This window comes from Toxorhynchites rutilus, chromosome 3, assembly GCF_029784135.1.
Source record: "Toxorhynchites rutilus septentrionalis strain SRP chromosome 3, ASM2978413v1, whole genome shotgun sequence".
In the NCBI taxonomy this organism is placed as follows: domain Eukaryota; kingdom Metazoa; phylum Arthropoda; class Insecta; order Diptera; family Culicidae; genus Toxorhynchites; species Toxorhynchites rutilus.
In genome coordinates, this window is record NC_073746.1 from 313,902,293 (window position 1) to 313,920,961 (window position 18,669).

An 18,669-nucleotide genomic window follows, 5' to 3' on the forward strand; every position below is an offset into this window, starting at 1 on the left:
TCCGATCGAAATTTGCCATTTGGGTTTCAAACCGGTCCGGCAGAAACCGGATAATGTGTAATCGGCCTTAAAGTAACTAAATTAATCAATTAATATGTATTAATCTTGAAGTTCACCGCGGACTGCGGTGTACAAGGAGCTGGAATTGACAGGTGGTTCGTTTTCGACAGTATGAGGATAAGGCATGGATGATGCGAGAGGGGATGAAAAATGACAGCGGCTTTTTTTGTTTATTAACAAAGTAGATCAAATCTTTCTGCTACATAGCGGTCCCCACCAACATATACCTACGCTGGGCTGGTTTCAATCGCACTAGCTGTTGTGTCTCACAACCCGAACGATCAGGCGAGTCTTCAGCTAAAGCAATACGGCACAAGCCCACCGGTTATTAAGAGCCACCTCTTTTATATACCCACTAGCAAAGCTCCCACAATCGCTGAGTTTCCAATCCCAGCAGCAACGGCAACAACCCTCACGTCCCGTAGAACAGCAATGCAGACAATAACTTGCAGCAGTCACCGAAACACTACAATGATGCCAACAGCGTAAACAAAACCAACATTTATGCGCAGCAAACACATAGCGGCATGCACTCCTCATTGCATGCCATTTGTTATCCTCTTTCTCGGAAAACTCTAGCCGTTCGTTTGGCCGCTGTCAATTCGAACTTATAGCAAAGTGAAACTACGTCGTATAGGTTTGGACATTAGTAGTGGAATGAAAATTTTATTACTTCTACCAAACGATGGTTGCTATGTAGATCGTGGATTACTTGATCACCAACACTCCTCCCTAATCCTCGATTCCTAGAAACCGCTTCTGGTTCATGATTCCAGCGTGAACAAGTGGCTTGGTAAATCCATCAGCAGCTTGACTTTTAGTGTTAACATAGTTTATCACAACCAATCCACTGTCGATTGCTTCGTGGACAAAATGATAGCGTATGTCCACATGTTTTGTCCTTGGGTTGAACGATCCATTCTTGGCAATGCAAATGGCAGATTGATTGTCACACAAGATCGGGATGGACATCTTGCCGAAGATTTGACCCAATAAATTTCGCCACCATAACGCTTCTTGAATCGTCTTGGACAACGCCATGTACTCTGCCTCACAAGATGATAAGGCTACCGTCGGCTGCTTCTTTACGTTCCACGAAATGGCACCGCCTTGAAGCAAAAACACGTAACCCGTTGTCGATCGCCGTGTGTCTACATCTCCTCCCCAATCTGCATCCGTGTATCCTCGAATCTTCTCGTTGCCTTGCTTGCTATACCGAAGTCGGTTGCCTGCCGTGCCCTTCAGGTATCGCAAAATCCTCTTCACTGCCTCCCAATGCTTTCGTCCTGGATTGCTACTGAACTGGCTAACAGCATTGACAGCGTAACAAATATCCGGACGTGTTGCTTGTGCGATGTACTGCAAGCATCCAACAGCTTCCTTGTAGGGAACTTTCTTCATCTGCTCTGCTTCCTCTGCATTCTGTGGTGACATGGATTTGTCCAGCCTCTCACTGGTTTCAAACGGCGTAGAGACAGGATGACAACTCGTCATATGGAACCTGCCCAGCACGTCCTCAATATAGCTTTGTTGGTCTAGAGTCAACTCTCCACACTCTCGATTTCTGTTGATCCTAAGTCCCAGACAAAATTTCGCTTGGCCCAGGTCCTTCATCTGAAATCGGATGCATAGAAACTTCTTCAATCGCTTCTTCAGCTTTGCGTTATTTGTGAAGATCAGAAAGTCATCCACATAGATAGTAACGAACAACATTCTGCCTCCATCAACTTTGTAATACAGGCAGGGGTCCACTTTCGATTGTTCCAGCCCGAATTCACATATCGCCCCATCCAGTTGTTGATTCCAAACACGACTGGATTGCTTCAAGCCGTACAGCGCCTTCTGCAGTCGACACACCTTCATATTGTCCTTCACAAATCCTTCTGGCTGTTGCATATGGATTACTTCGTTTTTTAGCTTCCCCTGTAGAAAAGCTGTGACCGCATCCATTTGATCCACCTCCAGATCAAATTTTGTTGCCAACGCCATCAGGAATCTTATCGTTGAGTAACGGACCACCGGTGAATAAACTTCGTCAAAGTCAATGCCTGGACGCTGTGAACACCCCTTGATGACTAAGCGAGCTTTGTACCGCTCTATCTTCCCGTCAGATCCTCGTTTCGTCTTGAAGATCCATTTATTTTTTATAACTTTTCCACCTTCCGGAAAATCTTCTAGCGTCCACGTCTGGTTGATCTCGAGTGCTGCGATTTCTTCTCGCATAGCCGCAATCCAGAGCTCGCGGTCTGGTCTACTCATCGCCTCGTTGTACGTGGTTGGATCGCTCATCTGTCCGGCATCCGGAGCCACAGTATATCTTTTACTGCTTGTCGTTGACTGTAGGGAAACATTTTGACCAGTATGCGCACTATACGTAATGTAATGTCGCTGGCGCTCCCGACCGCTGTGTCTCAACTCAAGCTTCGTTTCAGCCGGTCTATCTGGTTGCGGTGGGAGCGCGATTTCCTCATCTGCATCTTCAAAATCACTTTCAGAACTGCCGGATTCGTTACCGTGTGCTTCGACGATCGCAATTGCATCACTGTCGTCAGGTTGTTCAGGATCCTGTGAGCTTCTAATCGCCTCATCATTAGATTCTGCAACCGGCAAAGTACCACACGCTTCATCAAACGTTCCGTCCGAGAATTCCAACTCCAAAAACTCAACTGGTTCAGATCGTTCAAGTGTTATCACACCACTTTGGCCTTCGTTTAGGAACTTGACGTCTCGACTGATGACGATGTCACCGTTCTCCGGATTGAACACTCTGTAGCCTTTCGTGTCCTCAGCATAACCGACAAACACGCATTTGATTGATTTGGGGTCCAGCTTCTTTCTTTTCTGCTTCGGCACATGCATCATGGCCACGGTTCCGAAAATCTTTAGGTGACCTACGAAGGGTTTCTTCCCTGTCCACGCCTCTTCCGGCGTCTTTCCGTCCAATGACCGCGTAGGGCTACGATTTATCAGATATACTGCCGTGTTTACCGCTTCTGCCCAGAACTTCTTCGGCAACCGTGCATCATTCAGCATAGACCTCACCTTCTCAAGAATCGTCCGGTTCATTCTCTCGGCAATACCATTCTGCTCTGGTGTGTATGGACAGGACTTCTGATGTCGTATTCCATCTCGCTTCAGACTTGCCTTGAATCTACTATTCACATACTCCCGACCATTGTCACTGCGCAAAATCTTCAACTTGCACCCAGATTGTCGTTCCGCCATTGCTTTAAATTCTTCGTACGCTGCCAACGCCTGATCCTTTGATTCCAGAGTATATATGAAAACCTTCCGTGTAACGTCATCGATGAATGTTGCAAAATATCGGCTCCCTCCTAACGATGGTACTTCAAATGGTCCACAAAGGTCTGTATGAACCAACTCCAAAGGCTCCTTGGCTCTCGAATCACTATCAGGGAATACATCACGAGCATGCTTACCTTGCAGGCACGCGACACAATCCAGCGTTTCCACATTCTTGATCGAGAAACCATTGGTCATGTTCTGCAACCGTTTGAGGCTCTGTATATTCAGGTGACCAAATCTTCTGTGCCATGTCTCAAGTTCACCGGACACGTACGCCTTTTGCACCTGTTGATTCAGTCGATACAAGCCGCTTTCAGCTGTGCCGGACGCAAACACTTCTCCGTCTTCGGTAAGCACCTTACAATCATCCGCCGTGAACAGCACCGTGAAGCCTTTGCTGCAGATTTTACTAACCGACAACAAATTCGCTGCCAGATCTGGAACTTCCAGCACGTCTTGCACGTCCACCGAACCTTCGAGACAATCCAAATTAATGACACCTTTCAGTTTGGCCGTCATACTGCTCTTGTTTGCTGTACCGACCTGATACGATACCTCCTGCTTCGTTTGAAAATCTGCTCCGGACCTGGTCATGTGGGTAGTGGCACCAGAATCGAAATACCACTCGTCTTGGTCCACGTTTCCCACTGCAAGTACAGCACACATTGCACGTCCTTTTCTGCCTTTGGATGTATCCGATTTTTCCGGGCAATTCGCAGCGTAGTGACCCACCTTCTGGCAATTGTAGCACGCTCCTTCCTTTGGCTTTTTGTAACCGCCGCTTCCGCGGTGTCGTTGCTGTTGTGCTCTTCCACTGTAAAGGGCTCCTTCGTCACTACTACCCCGTGATCCATGCTTGGCTTTTACGTCCTGCAGGATTTTGGCCTTCACGGCATCCGCCTTCAATGCCTGTCCCGATGCTTCTAAGCCCATCACCATCGGCGCGTAGTACTTGGGCAATCCCATCAACAGTAGCGAAGCGAGCCACTCGTCAGCCACTGGAAAATTGATTTCCGCCAGCTTATGGCTAGTAGACACCAGCGCATCCACATACGCTTCCGTGCTGTCGTAGTTCTCAAGTCGTATCGCAGTGAGTTGTTGCAGCAAACCAATTCGACGATAAATTCCATCATCTTGAAAAACAGTCTTCAGCTTGTTCCAGGCTTCTTGAGCGTTTTTCGCATCCATCACAAGACTGTAGTTCGTCTTTTCAAGACTAAGGCAAATCGTCGACAGTGCTCTCATTTGTATGTCTTCATCCACGACTTCTCCTTCCTTTGGCATCACTGCGCTCCAGGAGCCCTCTCGGATTAACGTCATCTTCATGGCAAACGCCCAGGACACATAATTCTCCCGGCCTTTGAGTTTCTCGATCGCCAGAGCCACACTGCTTCCACCGGCCGCACGAACCACTCTTGAATTCGCCACACCGCTTCCAGTGTCTCCCGATCCGTTACCTCCAGCACCAGGATTCATGTTCGCTTCTTGATTAAAACTTGATGAAATCTTTCTACTTCAGGAATCTTCTAACTTCGCAAATTCCGGTTAATTTTCTGGGCCCATAACCTATAGCAAAGTGAAACTACGTCGTATAGGTTTGGACATTAGTAGTGGAATGAAAATTTTATTACTTCTACCAAACGATGGTTGCTATGTAGATCGTGGATTACTTGATCACCAACAGAACTCAAGTAATGGCTGAACAGCAGTTCTGACATAACGTTCCACCTTATTATACCGCCTTGGCGGTGTACTATAGACGGATTACGTCACTTATTACATTCTCCTCACCTTCGCAATGCGACCTTGAGCTTGATAGAAGACAGCTACAAGGCGCCCAGAAGTATATCCTAATTCGCGACTACACTGAGAGAAATAATTAGTAAATATAACGAATTTTTTGGTAAATACTACCAATCTATAGTCATTTTCGACCGTACTAATAAACACATATGTCAAGCAGAACCATGATTCGGAAGCCCAATATCGGCTACATTTTCTCGCCGAAAATGCGAGAATTATACCTCCGTATTGCCTTATGGGAACAATGAAAATGGTTAATACGCGCTTTTCTCACCAGTTTTCAGATATGACAATATCCAAGCTTACTAATGTTATCGAGTAAAATATACTAATCTCTGGTAGGGATGCGGGTTTGTTGACAATATGTACAAAAAATTTGTACATTCTACTAATTTTGCATTACCAAATGTATTTAGTAGTTTTCGACCGAGGATTTTTCTAAGGGTACGAAGCTGAATTTGACAGCATGTGTGAGTGAAGCGAATGTCAACAAAGAATTGCAAAAAGAATGTGATTTTTGAACGCACCGTTTTTAACGTTTTTTGCAGAAATTTTCGTAATTGTGAGTATGTATCGAAAGAACTATCCTCTAGGATGCTAATTTAGTTAAATCACATAAATTTACTGCAGGGGAAAACGTTTTCTTACCGCATCCGAAGGACACTGTCTTTACTTGTGAGAAAGTAAACACACTTTCAGGATACTAAATTTTAATAAAAATTAATAATTAATAAAAATTAATAAATGTGCAAAATTTATCTCCCAAACGGTTGGAAAATGAGTTTTCCTTATGCAGTGAAAAAAACTTTGCCGTAGCTTAAGCTGAATTTAACTTATAAGTGTTTTTCTGTGACCTTGTTTCATGCATTATCAGGAGCCATCAGTCGGAGAAAATGAAACCTGCTACGTGGCTGTGGAGTTTGCGGATGTGTTCGATTACGCTGCGGGAAGCAATTTCAAATATACACGATACATACTTTGATTGATATTATATGCGATTCTGATTTATTCGGATTTCTTGTAAGACTTGGCACGTGCAAAATTATACGATTTAATGTTTGCTGGGTAGCTGTCACGATATTGAAGACACTTATTGTCAATCCGGTTGATCGTGTAATAGCTGATTTAGACGATGCCAGTCAGCGCTCTAGTTGAAGTATCCAGTGAACAGAGAACAGACAATCTGTTCAAGTTACTTGTACCAGTATCGAACAAGTAATTGGCCTCTAACTTCAACAGAGTGTCTGTTCTTTATTCACTGGATACTTCAACTAGAGCGCTGATTGGCATCGTCTAAATCAGCCTTAAGGTGCCCATTCGCGTCATCAAAGGTACGGTGTCGCCACCTATGAAAGTTTCGCGTGTGAGTGAAAAATATGTAAACAAACCGTTGCATATTTTCTCTGTAATTAATATATTGATTTCTCGAAAACTTGTACCGTGTTTATCTTACAATTAGTGGAAATTGTTGAGAAATAGTTTTTCTTAGCTGTTTCGATGCTCCGAACCAAAATTTATTGTCATTTAGTAGTGAAAAAAAGCCGTTGAAGTACACCCTCTGTCAATCTACCTGCGAGAGAGGTAAACCGAATTAATGAAATTTAATATAAAAATATCCGCTTAGTGTTCATAAAATACCTAAAATACAAAGATCTGGCTTCTATTCAATCAGTGCTCTAATATTTTTCAAAATATTTTCCTTAGAACGTGTGAAATATGGACGTCAAAAGCTGCGCAAATTGCCCAGAGAACATGCAAGTCGGACGAAATTTGCTTGAAGCTGACTCCGAACAATCTGCAAAATTCAAAAGCCGTATTGTTTGTGTCGTCCCCGGATGTAAGCAGAGATATCGCCCCGGAATTTCTTTTCATGCCTTCCCTCCGAAAACGGACAAATCGCGGTATCTAGACTGGATCCAACGACTTCGGCTAAAGATAGAACCTACAAAAACCTCCTGTATTAGTAGCCTCCATTTCACCGTGTCGAACTTCTACTCTCCAAGTATGAAGTGTAATACACGCCTTGAAGCAATAATATTATAATTTTTTTTATTATTATTTTACTTTTTATAGCAACAAGCCGTGCCACTGATCGCTTAATTCTTAGGCCATCAGCAGTTCCCGACTTGAATTTGCCACAACCTCCCATCAGTGAAGCCAGGAAAAGACTTATTGAGGGCCGTGCTGAACGTGCTGCAAACCGTGCCAAAGATGGGGCAGCGATGGACGAGACATGATACACCAAACCTTTCAGATCTTGCCATCGATGCTGAATGTGCAGATCATCCCGAAGTCTGTGTTTCTACAGTAGAGAAAGCAGTTCAGGTAGACACTACGGATTTGGATAAACTTAAAGTCAAGCGTATCTCAGCGATACTTTCGTGAAGCAGTATCGTCAAAAGCCTAAATCTACAGTGAAGCTAGAAGAGGAAATACCGGATTCCTGCACAATATACATGTTAAGAATATTTTTTTTTAAATAAATAGGCCTTTACTAAAGTGTTTCTTCCCTGAAACTACCTTTTTTATACAAGTCGTTTATTAGTAGCCTCTTGATGAGTTCAAAGTAATTCCTTAAGCACAGAGGCGAATTAATTACTTATGATTCAAAACACGTTATTGTGCATTTCGCACCAAGTTGGACTGTTTCGGCCTTTTCCATAAGTGCGAAAATACGAATAGAAGTACGCTCTAACATCGAATCATGTTGGTGTCATCAGCGCACTTATTCTTCGATTGATAACGAATAAGTGCGCTGAAGACAGCAAATCGATTTGATGCAAGGTCGCACTTTTATTCACATTTTCGCACTTTTGAAAAAGTGTGAAACAGTCCAACTTGGTGCAAAATGTGCAATAATAAAGAAATAAAATAAAACATACTTAAGCAAATGATACAAAACAACCATTTGGAGAAGGAGATTTTCGTACGAATTTTTATTGTATGGGGTTCCGAGCTTGGAGATGATGACTGGAGGCAGGACAAGAAGCCTTCATCGTGAACTTCTTCAACACCAACTATTAAAAGATGTTCAGCTTTGAATACACTTTCGCCTTCGACGACTAAACGGCTTCCACCCGCAGCGTAATCGAACACATCCGCAAACTCCACAGCCACGTAGCAGGTTTCATTTTCTCCGACTGATGGCTCCTGATAATGCATGAATCAAGGTCACAGAAAAACACTTATAAGTTAATTCAGCTTAAGCTACGGCAAAGTTTTTTTTCACTGCATAAGGAAAACTCATTTTCCAACCGTTTGGTTATTAATTTTTATTAAAATTTAGTATCCTGAAAGTTTGTTTACTTTTTCACAAGTAGAGACAGTGTCCTTTGGATGCGGTAAGAAAACGTTTTCCCCTGCAGTAAATTTATGTGATTATTGAATAATTATGAATAAGCTTCCTAGAGGATAGTTCTTTCGATACATACTCACCATTACGAAAATTTCTGCAAAAAAAAATAAAAATGGTGCGTTTAAAAATCACATTATTTTTGCAATTCTTTGTTGACATTCGCTTCACGCACACAAGCTGTCAAATTCAGCTTCGTAGTCGCGAATAGTGTTTGCTAAATCGTTTGTCCTTAATGTAACCATATCTATCGCTTTGATACTTGTCCAGCAAAAATGATTCTATCGGAACGCGGGAGAGTAATCGCCTCGACGGTAGTCGTTGCCACAGTCGGTGTCGGCGCGCTATATGTGTTGTTCAACAGAAAGAAAATCATCCGACGGCTGACTGATCCTCTGTACGGACAATCGGTCCAAATCATAACAAACACCGAAGAGTGTCGGAATGTTATAGGCACACTCCGATCCCACTGCCAAGAGTTTCGGGTGCTCGGATTTGATTGTGAATGGGTGAGCGAACAGGGAAATCGCCATCCCGTAGCGCTCCTCCAGTTGGCATCCCATCGGGGCCTTTGTGCCCTGTTCAAACTTTGTGAGATGAAACAAATCCCGCCGGAGCTGGGTGATTTGCTGAATGATCCTGCAATTCTGAAAGTAGGTGTGGGCCCTGTAGAAGATGCTAAATTGTTAAGAACCGACTACAATCTTAAAGTGGAAAGCACTATGGATTTGCGGCATCTGGCAAAGAAGAGTGGCCATCCGGGACCATACGGACTGGCTCGGATGTCTGAGTCTATGCTGGGTGTTAAGCTGGACAAACACTGGCGGGTGAGGGCATCGAACTGGGAAAATGAAGAACTTACGGAACGGCAAATACAATACGCTGCGAATGATGCGCACGTTTCGGTCGAGTTGTTCAGGAAATTGGCCAAATTGATTGTGCCCCGGTACATAGGAGATGGTATGTTAAGCGAATGAGACCGTGTATTGATTTTGTTTTGTTTTTTCCAGCGGTATTTGGACTAGCAGAAAGAACTGGTTCGATACCGTAGCCAGCGAACTGGAATGTTATCTGGATCAACGGTATTACGATAAACCTGGCAAGAATAACTGCGTTACAAGTAAAAAGGGCAAAAAAAATCTTTTGGAGATATCTAAAGGGTAAGTTGAATTAGAAATATAAGCGTGTCGTTTTTATGTTGTACTTCGCTTAATTTTTACATTGTGCTCATTAAATTAGGATAAATATTTTATGGGTGTTATCATGTCTCGATGCTATTTATAACGTATAAAACTGAATTCATTTTCTACTGCTATTTGGTATTGCTTGATTTGTACATTTTGATGTTTTGTTTCTTCGAACGCCGTTCTCATTTAATTTGCAACATTTCAATGAATTTTGTTGGGAGAGTAACCTCCAACGTTAGTAGTTCACCGCTAGTAGCACTGAGTTTCTTGGCAAGAATCGGTGCAGCCGGGAGTTGGAGAACTCCAGTTATGAACCGAATGCATTGGCGGAACAATGTTGTGAATCAGATCCGATCTCTTCAAGAGGTGTAGCACCATCTACATATATAAAAATGGATTTCTTTCTGTCTGTCTGCTTTTGATTCTCGGAAACTACTGAACCGATCGACGTGAAAATTGGTATGCAGAGGTTTTTAGGGCCGGGGAAGGTTCTTTTGATAGCTCGAGACCCCTCCTCCCTCTCTAAGGGCCATACAAATGAAACACCAAGCAGAGTTAGCCAAGCAAACGAAACGAAAATTTTAGGATGTGGAGGTTTTAGGGTACGAGAAGCGTTTTTATGACACCTCTTCCTCCTTCGGAATGAAGAGAGGATCCCCTAAAAATGATACACATATTCTAACCAAACATGACAATTGAAAATTTTCGGAAAACTTTGGATGAAAATGAGAAAATTCGGAAATTAAACTCGCATATGTTCTACAATTACATAGTGACAAGCGTTGTTAGCAAAACTCGAGGAACGAATTGTCCAATTTAGGGCTGTCTTTATTCTATCATGTTTTCTGTATCAAACATCTATAACATGTAACGGAGAAACATGTTATTTGCAAGTTGTTGAAAAATCTTGAACGAGAATTGTGTCTGAAAATAATTTGATATTATAACGACGAGTTTTGAAATTTTACAATAAAAGGTAATTTTAAAGGGTTGATTAGAAGATCAATCAATGAACAGTTCTGCGATTGGACCCATGAACGTGCGCTTAGTAAGAAAACGTAAATGTTTGAAGGTATTGATAACAAAAAATAAATTTTGGCGGGACGAAGTTTTGCCGGGTCAGCTAGTGCACTATGAAACCGAATTTTAGAGTGTGGATAAATGTTGGTTGGATTCTTAGAAGGGGAAATAAAATTTCAGAGGAAACTGGGAAGAATTCATGAAAAGAATTAACATAAAAATAGTATATAGCATTCCACAATACAGTAAAATTCATATTAAAAAAGCTTATGGATTCCATTTATCACGCAAAGTGTGTTGTCACTTCTCAAAATGCATGCCGATATTTGCAAGGCTCTTGCAAGATTTTTGAAAAACTGAATATACTGGAATCTACGTTTATTTTTTGTTGACAAATCATAGTATGCCCCCACTTTGTTATAACTAACAAATACAGACAAACATGTTTTTGTGCGGGGGATAGGGACCATATTGTATAACATTTTGTTAAAACCTACATGTCTTCAAATGTTTTTCAACGTAACTCCTAAACATATATTTTTACCATATTGATGTATTTGGAAAAGTTGTTGAAAATTATGAACAAACTCATAAACTTTCATGAACATGACGGTATAACACGACAAACATATTAAAAGAGCTTATTTACTATGAAAAGACAATAAATTAGTAATATATTTTTAAATATCTCGAGAATAGCTGCATTTAGAAGGACATTGATAAATAGCTTTTTTTGTTTTAAATCACATCAACATTCATAATTTGTGGCTAAAAATGATTGTAAATATACAAAAATTTGAAGTTTCGAGAATTCATAAGAATTCGATGTTCCACAAAGTTCGTCAAAATAGTTTTACCATCTTCCACTCATTTTTTAGTTTTTTACATGACTTCTATTTTATATGAAAAAAAAACATATAAATTTAAAAAAAAATTAACTAAATTAGAAATATTTTTTCAAGTATCTCTAAAATAGCATCTAAAAGAAGATTAATAAAGAGATTTTTAATTTTAAATCACATTAGAATTCATAATTTGTGGCCAAAAATGATTGTTAACATTACAAGTTTCGAAAAATCATAAAAATTCCATGTTCCACAAAGTTTGTCAAAAATAGTTTTACTATTTTGAACTCAATTTTTTAATTTTCTACATGACTTCTATTTTATATGAAAAATTTGAAAAAAAAATGAAAAATATATATTTTAGATATTGCGAGTTAGAGTTTTTTTTGTAAATAAAAAAAGAGTACTATTTTTTTTCTCAGTGTATAGGTTTTTCCCATTTTAACATAAATACTCTATAACTCTTCTTAACACACTATTTCGGTACGACTCATAGTTTTTAAGATATAAATTGTCAAAGATTTCTCTTAATAAAATCGATACGCCATTTTCAAAAGTTACACTTGAGTCAAAAAATCCCAATTGCTGTGGAAAACTCAAATTTCCTCCAACCCAAACGGAACACAAACTTTCATTCGAATCTAAAATACATGTTTTTAAAATCTGCATTTTTAAGACGATTTCATTTGAAATTGCTTCATATGGTTCTGTTCCAAGACAATATATAAGCGAAGACAAAGATCAAAAACTGGCGTCGGAAGGTCAGTTCTGAATATATTGCCGTGATCGACAGGCTTGTTGACAGGCTGTTTTACTGACGAAGAAGCTAAAATCGGGTTTTGAATCAGAAATTATCTCTGATCGAACTTCCAGGATAAGCAATTTGAGCATATTCCCCGAACGGTAACTCATTTTCTTCCTTATCGGATGTGACCACTCGATCAGTTACAGCATGAACTAGACATTACGACAAAGGTTCTCGGAAACTTTTTTTTTAATTGTGTGACCGTTTTTTATCCCATTTGTTTATTTAGTTGCGCTCATTAGCATTATACTTGTAACAGCCGGATTTAATCGTGTACATGTTACAAGTATATCGTATCGATATACAGGGCGATGCATATAATCGAATCCTGTGTATAATCGAGTGAAAAGAATTTTTATGCTTATATTTTTCGTTTTTTGCATATAAAAGAATTTAATTTTTGCTTCATCCCCTTAAAGTCACAAAATATATTCTCACATAAAAAATTCGAAATTTTTTCAGAAGGTGATAGAGGATCATATTTGATGAAAAAAATCCTTCTACGCATATGTTCAAATTTCAACAATGACAGAGTTATTGAACCTCTTCTCTGTTTGCCTTAAAGTGGCTCTTATTCGAAAATTACGCTACGTAGGACAATTCCGTGGCTTCCGTTTGAAAGATGGAAAAACTTAATGCAGGATACAGTTCTGAAACTTTTAAATAGATGGAGATTTAAGCAACATTAGAAGTGGAAAATTTAAAAGTTAGTGGTTTTTAAGGAGTTATTCTTAATTTCATTGAGAAAGTACATAATCAAGTTCATTGTTTCTAACAACCAAATTAGAGCTCTCTAATAGCTCTACAATTTGTTCTTTGACACCCAACACCTATCATTTTTGATTCCGTTGCAATATCATTCAGAACAGTGATGTTCAATTTTTTTTTTTCAGAGGGGCCACAAACACATGTTAGGCATGGTGTCGCGGGCGCAAACCAAAAATAAATGTACTTCGAAATTTTAACAAACGAGAAACAAACATTATAAAAATTCAAGAATGAGACTCTTCAGTACAAGCATTTGTATCATCGCTAAGGGCCAATGAATGAATGCCTTAAACTGAGTGAGGGACACGGACTTTTACCAATATTTATAGATTTTTATGTATGAGTTCCAAACATCATACACATCAGATGGGCCAACCAGATGAGCGTCACAGGCGGCCCGCGGGCCGCAGGTTGGGTATCGCTGATTTAGAACAATTACTGGAAAATCTTCAACAAGAATCTACCAAAATCATGATTTTACTCCACTGTATTCATGATGGACAAATAAATATTAAATTTTCGCTTGAAATAAGTCATATTTGAAATAGAAAAAAAAATTTTCTGCATTTAATCGAGTCTAAAATTGTATATAATCGAGTCCGACCTGTATATTTAAATAAAACAGTAGCCATTTCGGCATAAGAGTACTCTTTCTGTCTCATTGTTCAGTTGGGCTAGACAGCGGAGACAGTCTGTATGATCATTGTTGTGTTATTAATAGCACAACAGCCTGATGTTTCTTGTTGCAAGCAGCAGAGCTTGCATGGATGGTGAGAGGCCAGGAATCGATCTCCATCACCATCATTGTTGCGTGGACGTAGTATCTGGTCAATTGAGGGCCCTGAGTTTTAAACTCTCGATAGATCGCTTATTAAGCGAACGCGCAACCGATGTGGCTACGAATACTCTCGAGTTTGGCCGGTTAATTTGGTGTGGATAATCCTCTACCCGCAATGAAAGCGATCGCCCACAGTTTATGTGAGTTACTCTCAGAATACAGATTTTACTTCTTCACTGGTATATGAAAAATGTAGAGGTAGATTTTCGTAAATTCTATCCCCCCTAAAGTTGTTCACGTGGTATATGGGCAGCCCCCTAGACTGAAATCGTATTTGTCTCAGAACGCGTAATGTTGGTCAATCTGACTATTTTTATTAATTGAGTTTTTCCTGATTCCAAATGTGTTTCCAATAATGTGCAAGTTACTTCTCATAGTTTGTTGTCTGTTCGCCTGTTCCTTTTCGGATGTTATTGCTAAAGCGTGACCTGTTCAACATCTTTTCAGAAACAACTTAGAAATCAAACGCTCGATGGCCACAAGATCGTCCCCACTGTATGACAACTGTGAGATGCAAGCACCGAACGGGGAGATTTTGTGCACCTGTGACCGCAAGAAAGCCGAATGGTACGTTCTCAAGGGCCTTGCGGAGATCGTAGCTCATCATCCAACGTTTACAATAAGGTTAAATTTCGAACCGAAGGGTCGCGCAGTTGGTGACGTTGGCAAGTACTACCAGTCTGCGAAGGAGAACCAATGTGTCGTCTGTGGCGGAAAGGATTCCTACGTTCGCAAGAACATCATACCGCGCGAGTACCGCCGGAACTTTCCACGTGAGTCGAGATACAATAGATTATTTTCCTACTGTTACTTAACTACAAATATCGGCTTCATGTCACTGCTTTCTTGCAATAAAATGAGTTGCTTGTTTATCAAGTAGATTGAACCAATTCGTTTTATATTCTCTTATCCACTGTCTCAATCAAATGCTTTCTGATAACATTTTGCTTGATTTTTCCCTTGAAATTCTTGACTGCACATCGTCCACATTGCAGTAATCCTCAAGGAGAACAATTCTCACGACGTGCTGCTTCTGTGTGCCCCCTGTCATCAATCAAGCACTATGCATGACGACAACATGCGGCTGAAGTTAGCCTCGATGTGCACTGCCCCATTAAGCTCCAAAGACAACCGGAAGGAGATTCGGGTGGAGTGTATGTCCGAGTTGCGTAAAGCTGCCCGCGCCGTGGTATACAACGGGAAAACAATTCCAGAAGAACGGAAGAAAGGTCTCTTCAAAAGGATTCAAAAACTACTGCCGAATGGGACCGAGATAACGCCGGAACTGTTGCAACATTACGCCAATATAAATGTGTCCATACCCAACAGCGATTACCGTCCGCACGGAGCAACAGTCGTCGAGTACTTCAAGCAACAACCAGGAGGTTTGATTGAGTTGGAGAGGATGTGGCGCGAACATTTCCTGCAATCGATGAAACCCAAATACATGCCTGAGCTATGGTCGGTGGAGCATAATCTCGAAAGGTGCAAAAACCATAATACTCTGGTAACTGGTATCACTAATATGCTGCCTTTTTTACCTTTATTTGTATAGATTAGGGATTCGAGCGGACGAGGGTCGATTGAAAGAGCAAGAGATCGAAGGTGTCGGTGTATCGTTCCCCACTAAGAAAAATACACCACCTGTACATGTGTATGACTACAATCTCAGCAATAATAGCGGTCCAAGCTCTAGCAATCCGTCAAGTTTAACAAGCAATGGATCTTCTGACGAGCATCGGGGTGATTTAGCGAGCGACGAAAGTACCAGTAAAGATGTTGCCTCCTATCGGGACGAGGAGGCGGCTGTCACAATGTCCACCTCCTCTAATAGCGCATCCAACCAGAAGACTAGATTTTTCTCGAATCGTAACGAAACTGAAACGCTGTACGATACCGCAGCTTCCGGATCATCGGGAAACACCACCCTGGGTCAGGTGACAAGCGGCGACTTTAAGACGGTTGTGCCACCAAGCACATCGGCAGAACGGGATGAAAGCGAAATGGGCACGGTGAAGGATATTGCCTCTATCGCGTCCAGCTATGATTCCGACAATTCGGATTCGACACTGTCACAACCGTCGATGACGCTGCTTAATTCCACCGATGACTGGGAAGCGGAAGCTACGGAACCTAGTGTGAATGGACCCACTTCAGTGACCTTGAGCAAGGGCCTAGTTGGGAATCGAATCAATGGAACTTCGGACGTTTAATGCATTTAGCATGTTTGTTTTCATCGCTAACATCTCTTACGTCCCGTTTATCGTGTTTGGGACTGCATGCATATGAAAATTTTACATTTGACTACATTCAATATATTTGTTTGCATACCGGAATTAACAGTTAAAATACTTCGGAATTCACATTCTTGTTTCATTTGGATTAGACATAGAAAGAAATGTACATGTTTGGCATTCATATCATGATGGATATGTGTATTCCATCTTCTTTGACCTGACTTCATCTTTTTCAGGGTTGAGGAGTTTTTTTTTATTCAAATCGTTTATTTTTACATGCTCAGTTATATAAGTTTAAAGGAGCCGAACTCCTTACTGTATTGTTACTAGTTTATATATATTTTTCCTTAATTCTAATGTTAATAATATAGGAAACCGATTACTCGGGGTCGACTCGAGTTTAGAAGGGTGACATATTTTCTTCAGGCAAAGGAGGGGATATGAGGATATGTTGACAATGATCTCACTCACACTCTCAATCACACTCATCACACTCAATTCTTAAACCTATCTTTTATCTAATATGTATTTACATTTCATCTTATTCTTAAGAAGGGATCCGATCTCTCACAAAAGAAAAAGGAAAAGGAAAAACTAAGTGTATAAGGACAATCACACACGAAGATCGATAGCTTTAAGGAATACATATATTTGGGACATGTAATCAAGGTCTAACCGAGCCAACACGTCTCACACCGGCACCATGGGCTGCCTTCCTCGGGCCCGAAGGGTGTCTTCTAAATTCGATCTGGCGACAAGATACAGCTCGCACGACCAAACAACGTGCTCGATGTCGTGGTAACCTTGGCCACAAACACAAAGATTGTTGTCGGCAAGATTAATACGAAAGAGTAGCGCGTCTAACGAACAGTGATTGGACATGAGTCGGGAGAAGGTGCGAATAAAGTCCCGACTCAAGTCCAGACTTTTGAACCATGGTTTGAGGCTAACCTTAGGGAAAATCGAGTGGAGCCACCGGCCCAATTCATCTTCGTCCCATTTGCGTTGCCAGTTAACTATGGTATTTTTGCGAACTAAAGAATAAAATTCATTGAAGGCGATTTGACGCTGATAAATATCGCCTTCAATTGCACCTACCTTTGCCAATGAGTCAGCCCTCTCATTACCCGGAATTGAGCAATGTGAAGGGACCCAGACAAAGGTAATGACATAACAGCGTCTGATTAAAGCACTCAAAATTTCTCGTATTCTCTCAAGGAAATACGGCGAGTGCTTTTCCGGCCTCACTGAACGTATAGCTTCGACAGAGCTAAGACTATCCGTTACAATGTAATAGTGTTCAACAGGTCGTGAGGCGACGCTGTCCAGCGCCCAATGTATTGCTGCCAATTCAGCAATATACACTGAGCAAGGATACTGAAGACTGTGGGAGGTGCTAAAAATTTCGTTGAACACTCCAAATCCTGTGGACTCATTCATAGAGGACCCATCAGTAAAGTACATATTATCACAATTGAAACCCACATACGATCCGTTGGAACGATCCTCGATCGAAGATAATCTGATGTTCCATGGATATCCTGCTTCATGGACAGATCAAAATGCACAGAGGAATTGATGTAGTCAGGAAAACAAACACGGTTGGGAATATACGAAGAAGGATCAACCTGCATGGAGATGAATTCATGATATGGACTCATGAACCCAGATTGAAAATTTAGCTCGATCAGCTGTTCAAAATTTCCGATCACCAATGGGTTCATAACCTTACACCGGATGAGGAACCGAAAAGATAATAAATTGAAGCGATCTTTTAGTGGGAGTACGCCTGCCAAAACCTCGAGACTCATGGTATGCGTTGAGGGCATACATCCCAACGCAATACGGAGACAAAGATACTGAATTCGCTCGAGTTTAATGAGGTGTGTTTTGGCAGCTGATTGAAAACAGAAACTGCCATCACTGAGAGAATAGTTGTTCGATACAACATTATAAGATCTTCTGGATGGGCTCCCCACCATGTGCCGGTAATTGTACGGAGAAAGTTTATTCTTTGTTGGCATTTTTTACTCAGATACCTAATATGGGCCCCCCAAGTGCATTTGGAGTCGAACCAGACCCCAAGATACTTGAATGACATAGCATGAGTGATCGGTTTACCCAAAGGTTGAAGCTTTGGTTTTGCTGGTTTATGCTTCCTAGAAAAAACCACCATCTCTGTTTTCTCCATGGAGAATTCGATCCCTATCCCAATGGCCCAGGTTGAAAAATTGTTCAATGTATCTTGTAAGGGTTCTTGCAGGTCGGATTCGTTTGATCTTACGACAGACACCACTCCATCATCTGCAAGTTGTCTTAGGCAAGGGTTGAGGAGTTGAAAATAAAGAAAATCCCAATTAGCAAAAATAAATAAAATAACGATTAATTACTGCTTTAAGTCACACGACGAGCGAAAACCAATTTTTTTCGCTGTATAAGCAAAAGTAA

General features: G+C 41.0%; 1 protein-coding gene and 1 long non-coding RNA gene across 4 annotated transcripts; both read left to right on the forward strand.

Moving 5' to 3' along the window:
* Nucleotides 1–6,551: 6,551 nt before the first annotated feature.
* On the forward strand, nucleotides 6,552–7,331 carry LOC129780510 (uncharacterized). 2 transcript variants are annotated; one of them, XR_008743948.1, is made up of 3 exons: nucleotides 6,552–6,750; nucleotides 6,874–7,171; nucleotides 7,243–7,331. It is a non-coding gene; the product is annotated as an uncharacterized LOC129780510 (long non-coding RNA). The 2 variants fall into 2 exon arrangements; XR_008743947.1 differs by lacking the exon at nucleotides 7,243–7,331 and having other exon boundaries at nucleotides 6,874–7,070; nucleotides 7,137–7,172.
* A 1,162-nt stretch (nucleotides 7,332–8,493) lies between these two features.
* LOC129779415 (exonuclease 3'-5' domain-containing protein 2) lies at nucleotides 8,494–16,347 on the forward strand. Of its 2 annotated transcripts, none has more exons than XM_055786881.1 (6): nucleotides 8,494–8,510; nucleotides 8,792–9,467; nucleotides 9,532–9,681; nucleotides 14,432–14,757; nucleotides 14,980–15,469; nucleotides 15,540–16,347. In XM_055786881.1, the coding sequence occupies exons 2-6, from the start codon at nucleotides 8,797–8,799 to the stop codon at nucleotides 16,195–16,197; spliced, it is 2,295 nt and encodes a 764-aa protein (XP_055642856.1). In that variant the 5' UTR covers nucleotides 8,494–8,510; nucleotides 8,792–8,796; the 3' UTR covers nucleotides 16,198–16,347. The 2 variants fall into 2 exon arrangements, with proteins under 2 accessions (XP_055642856.1, XP_055642855.1); XM_055786880.1 differs by lacking the exon at nucleotides 8,494–8,510 and adding an exon at nucleotides 8,535–8,639.
* Nucleotides 16,348–18,669: the final 2,322 nt, after the last annotated feature.

Bases quoted from the DNA above. Each gene is read 5' to 3' on its own strand.
- LOC129779415 (XM_055786881.1), top strand. From the start codon at position 8,797: ATGATTCTATCGGAACGCGGGAGAGTAATCGCCTCGACGGTAGTCGTT. The intron at 9,468-9,531 runs GTACATAGGAGA...TGTTTTTTCCAG, and splicing joins GCCAAATTGATTGTGCCCCG to CGGTATTTGGACTAGCAGAA. The intron at 14,758-14,979 runs GTGAGTCGAGAT...TCCACATTGCAG, and splicing joins GTACCGCCGGAACTTTCCAC to TAATCCTCAAGGAGAACAAT.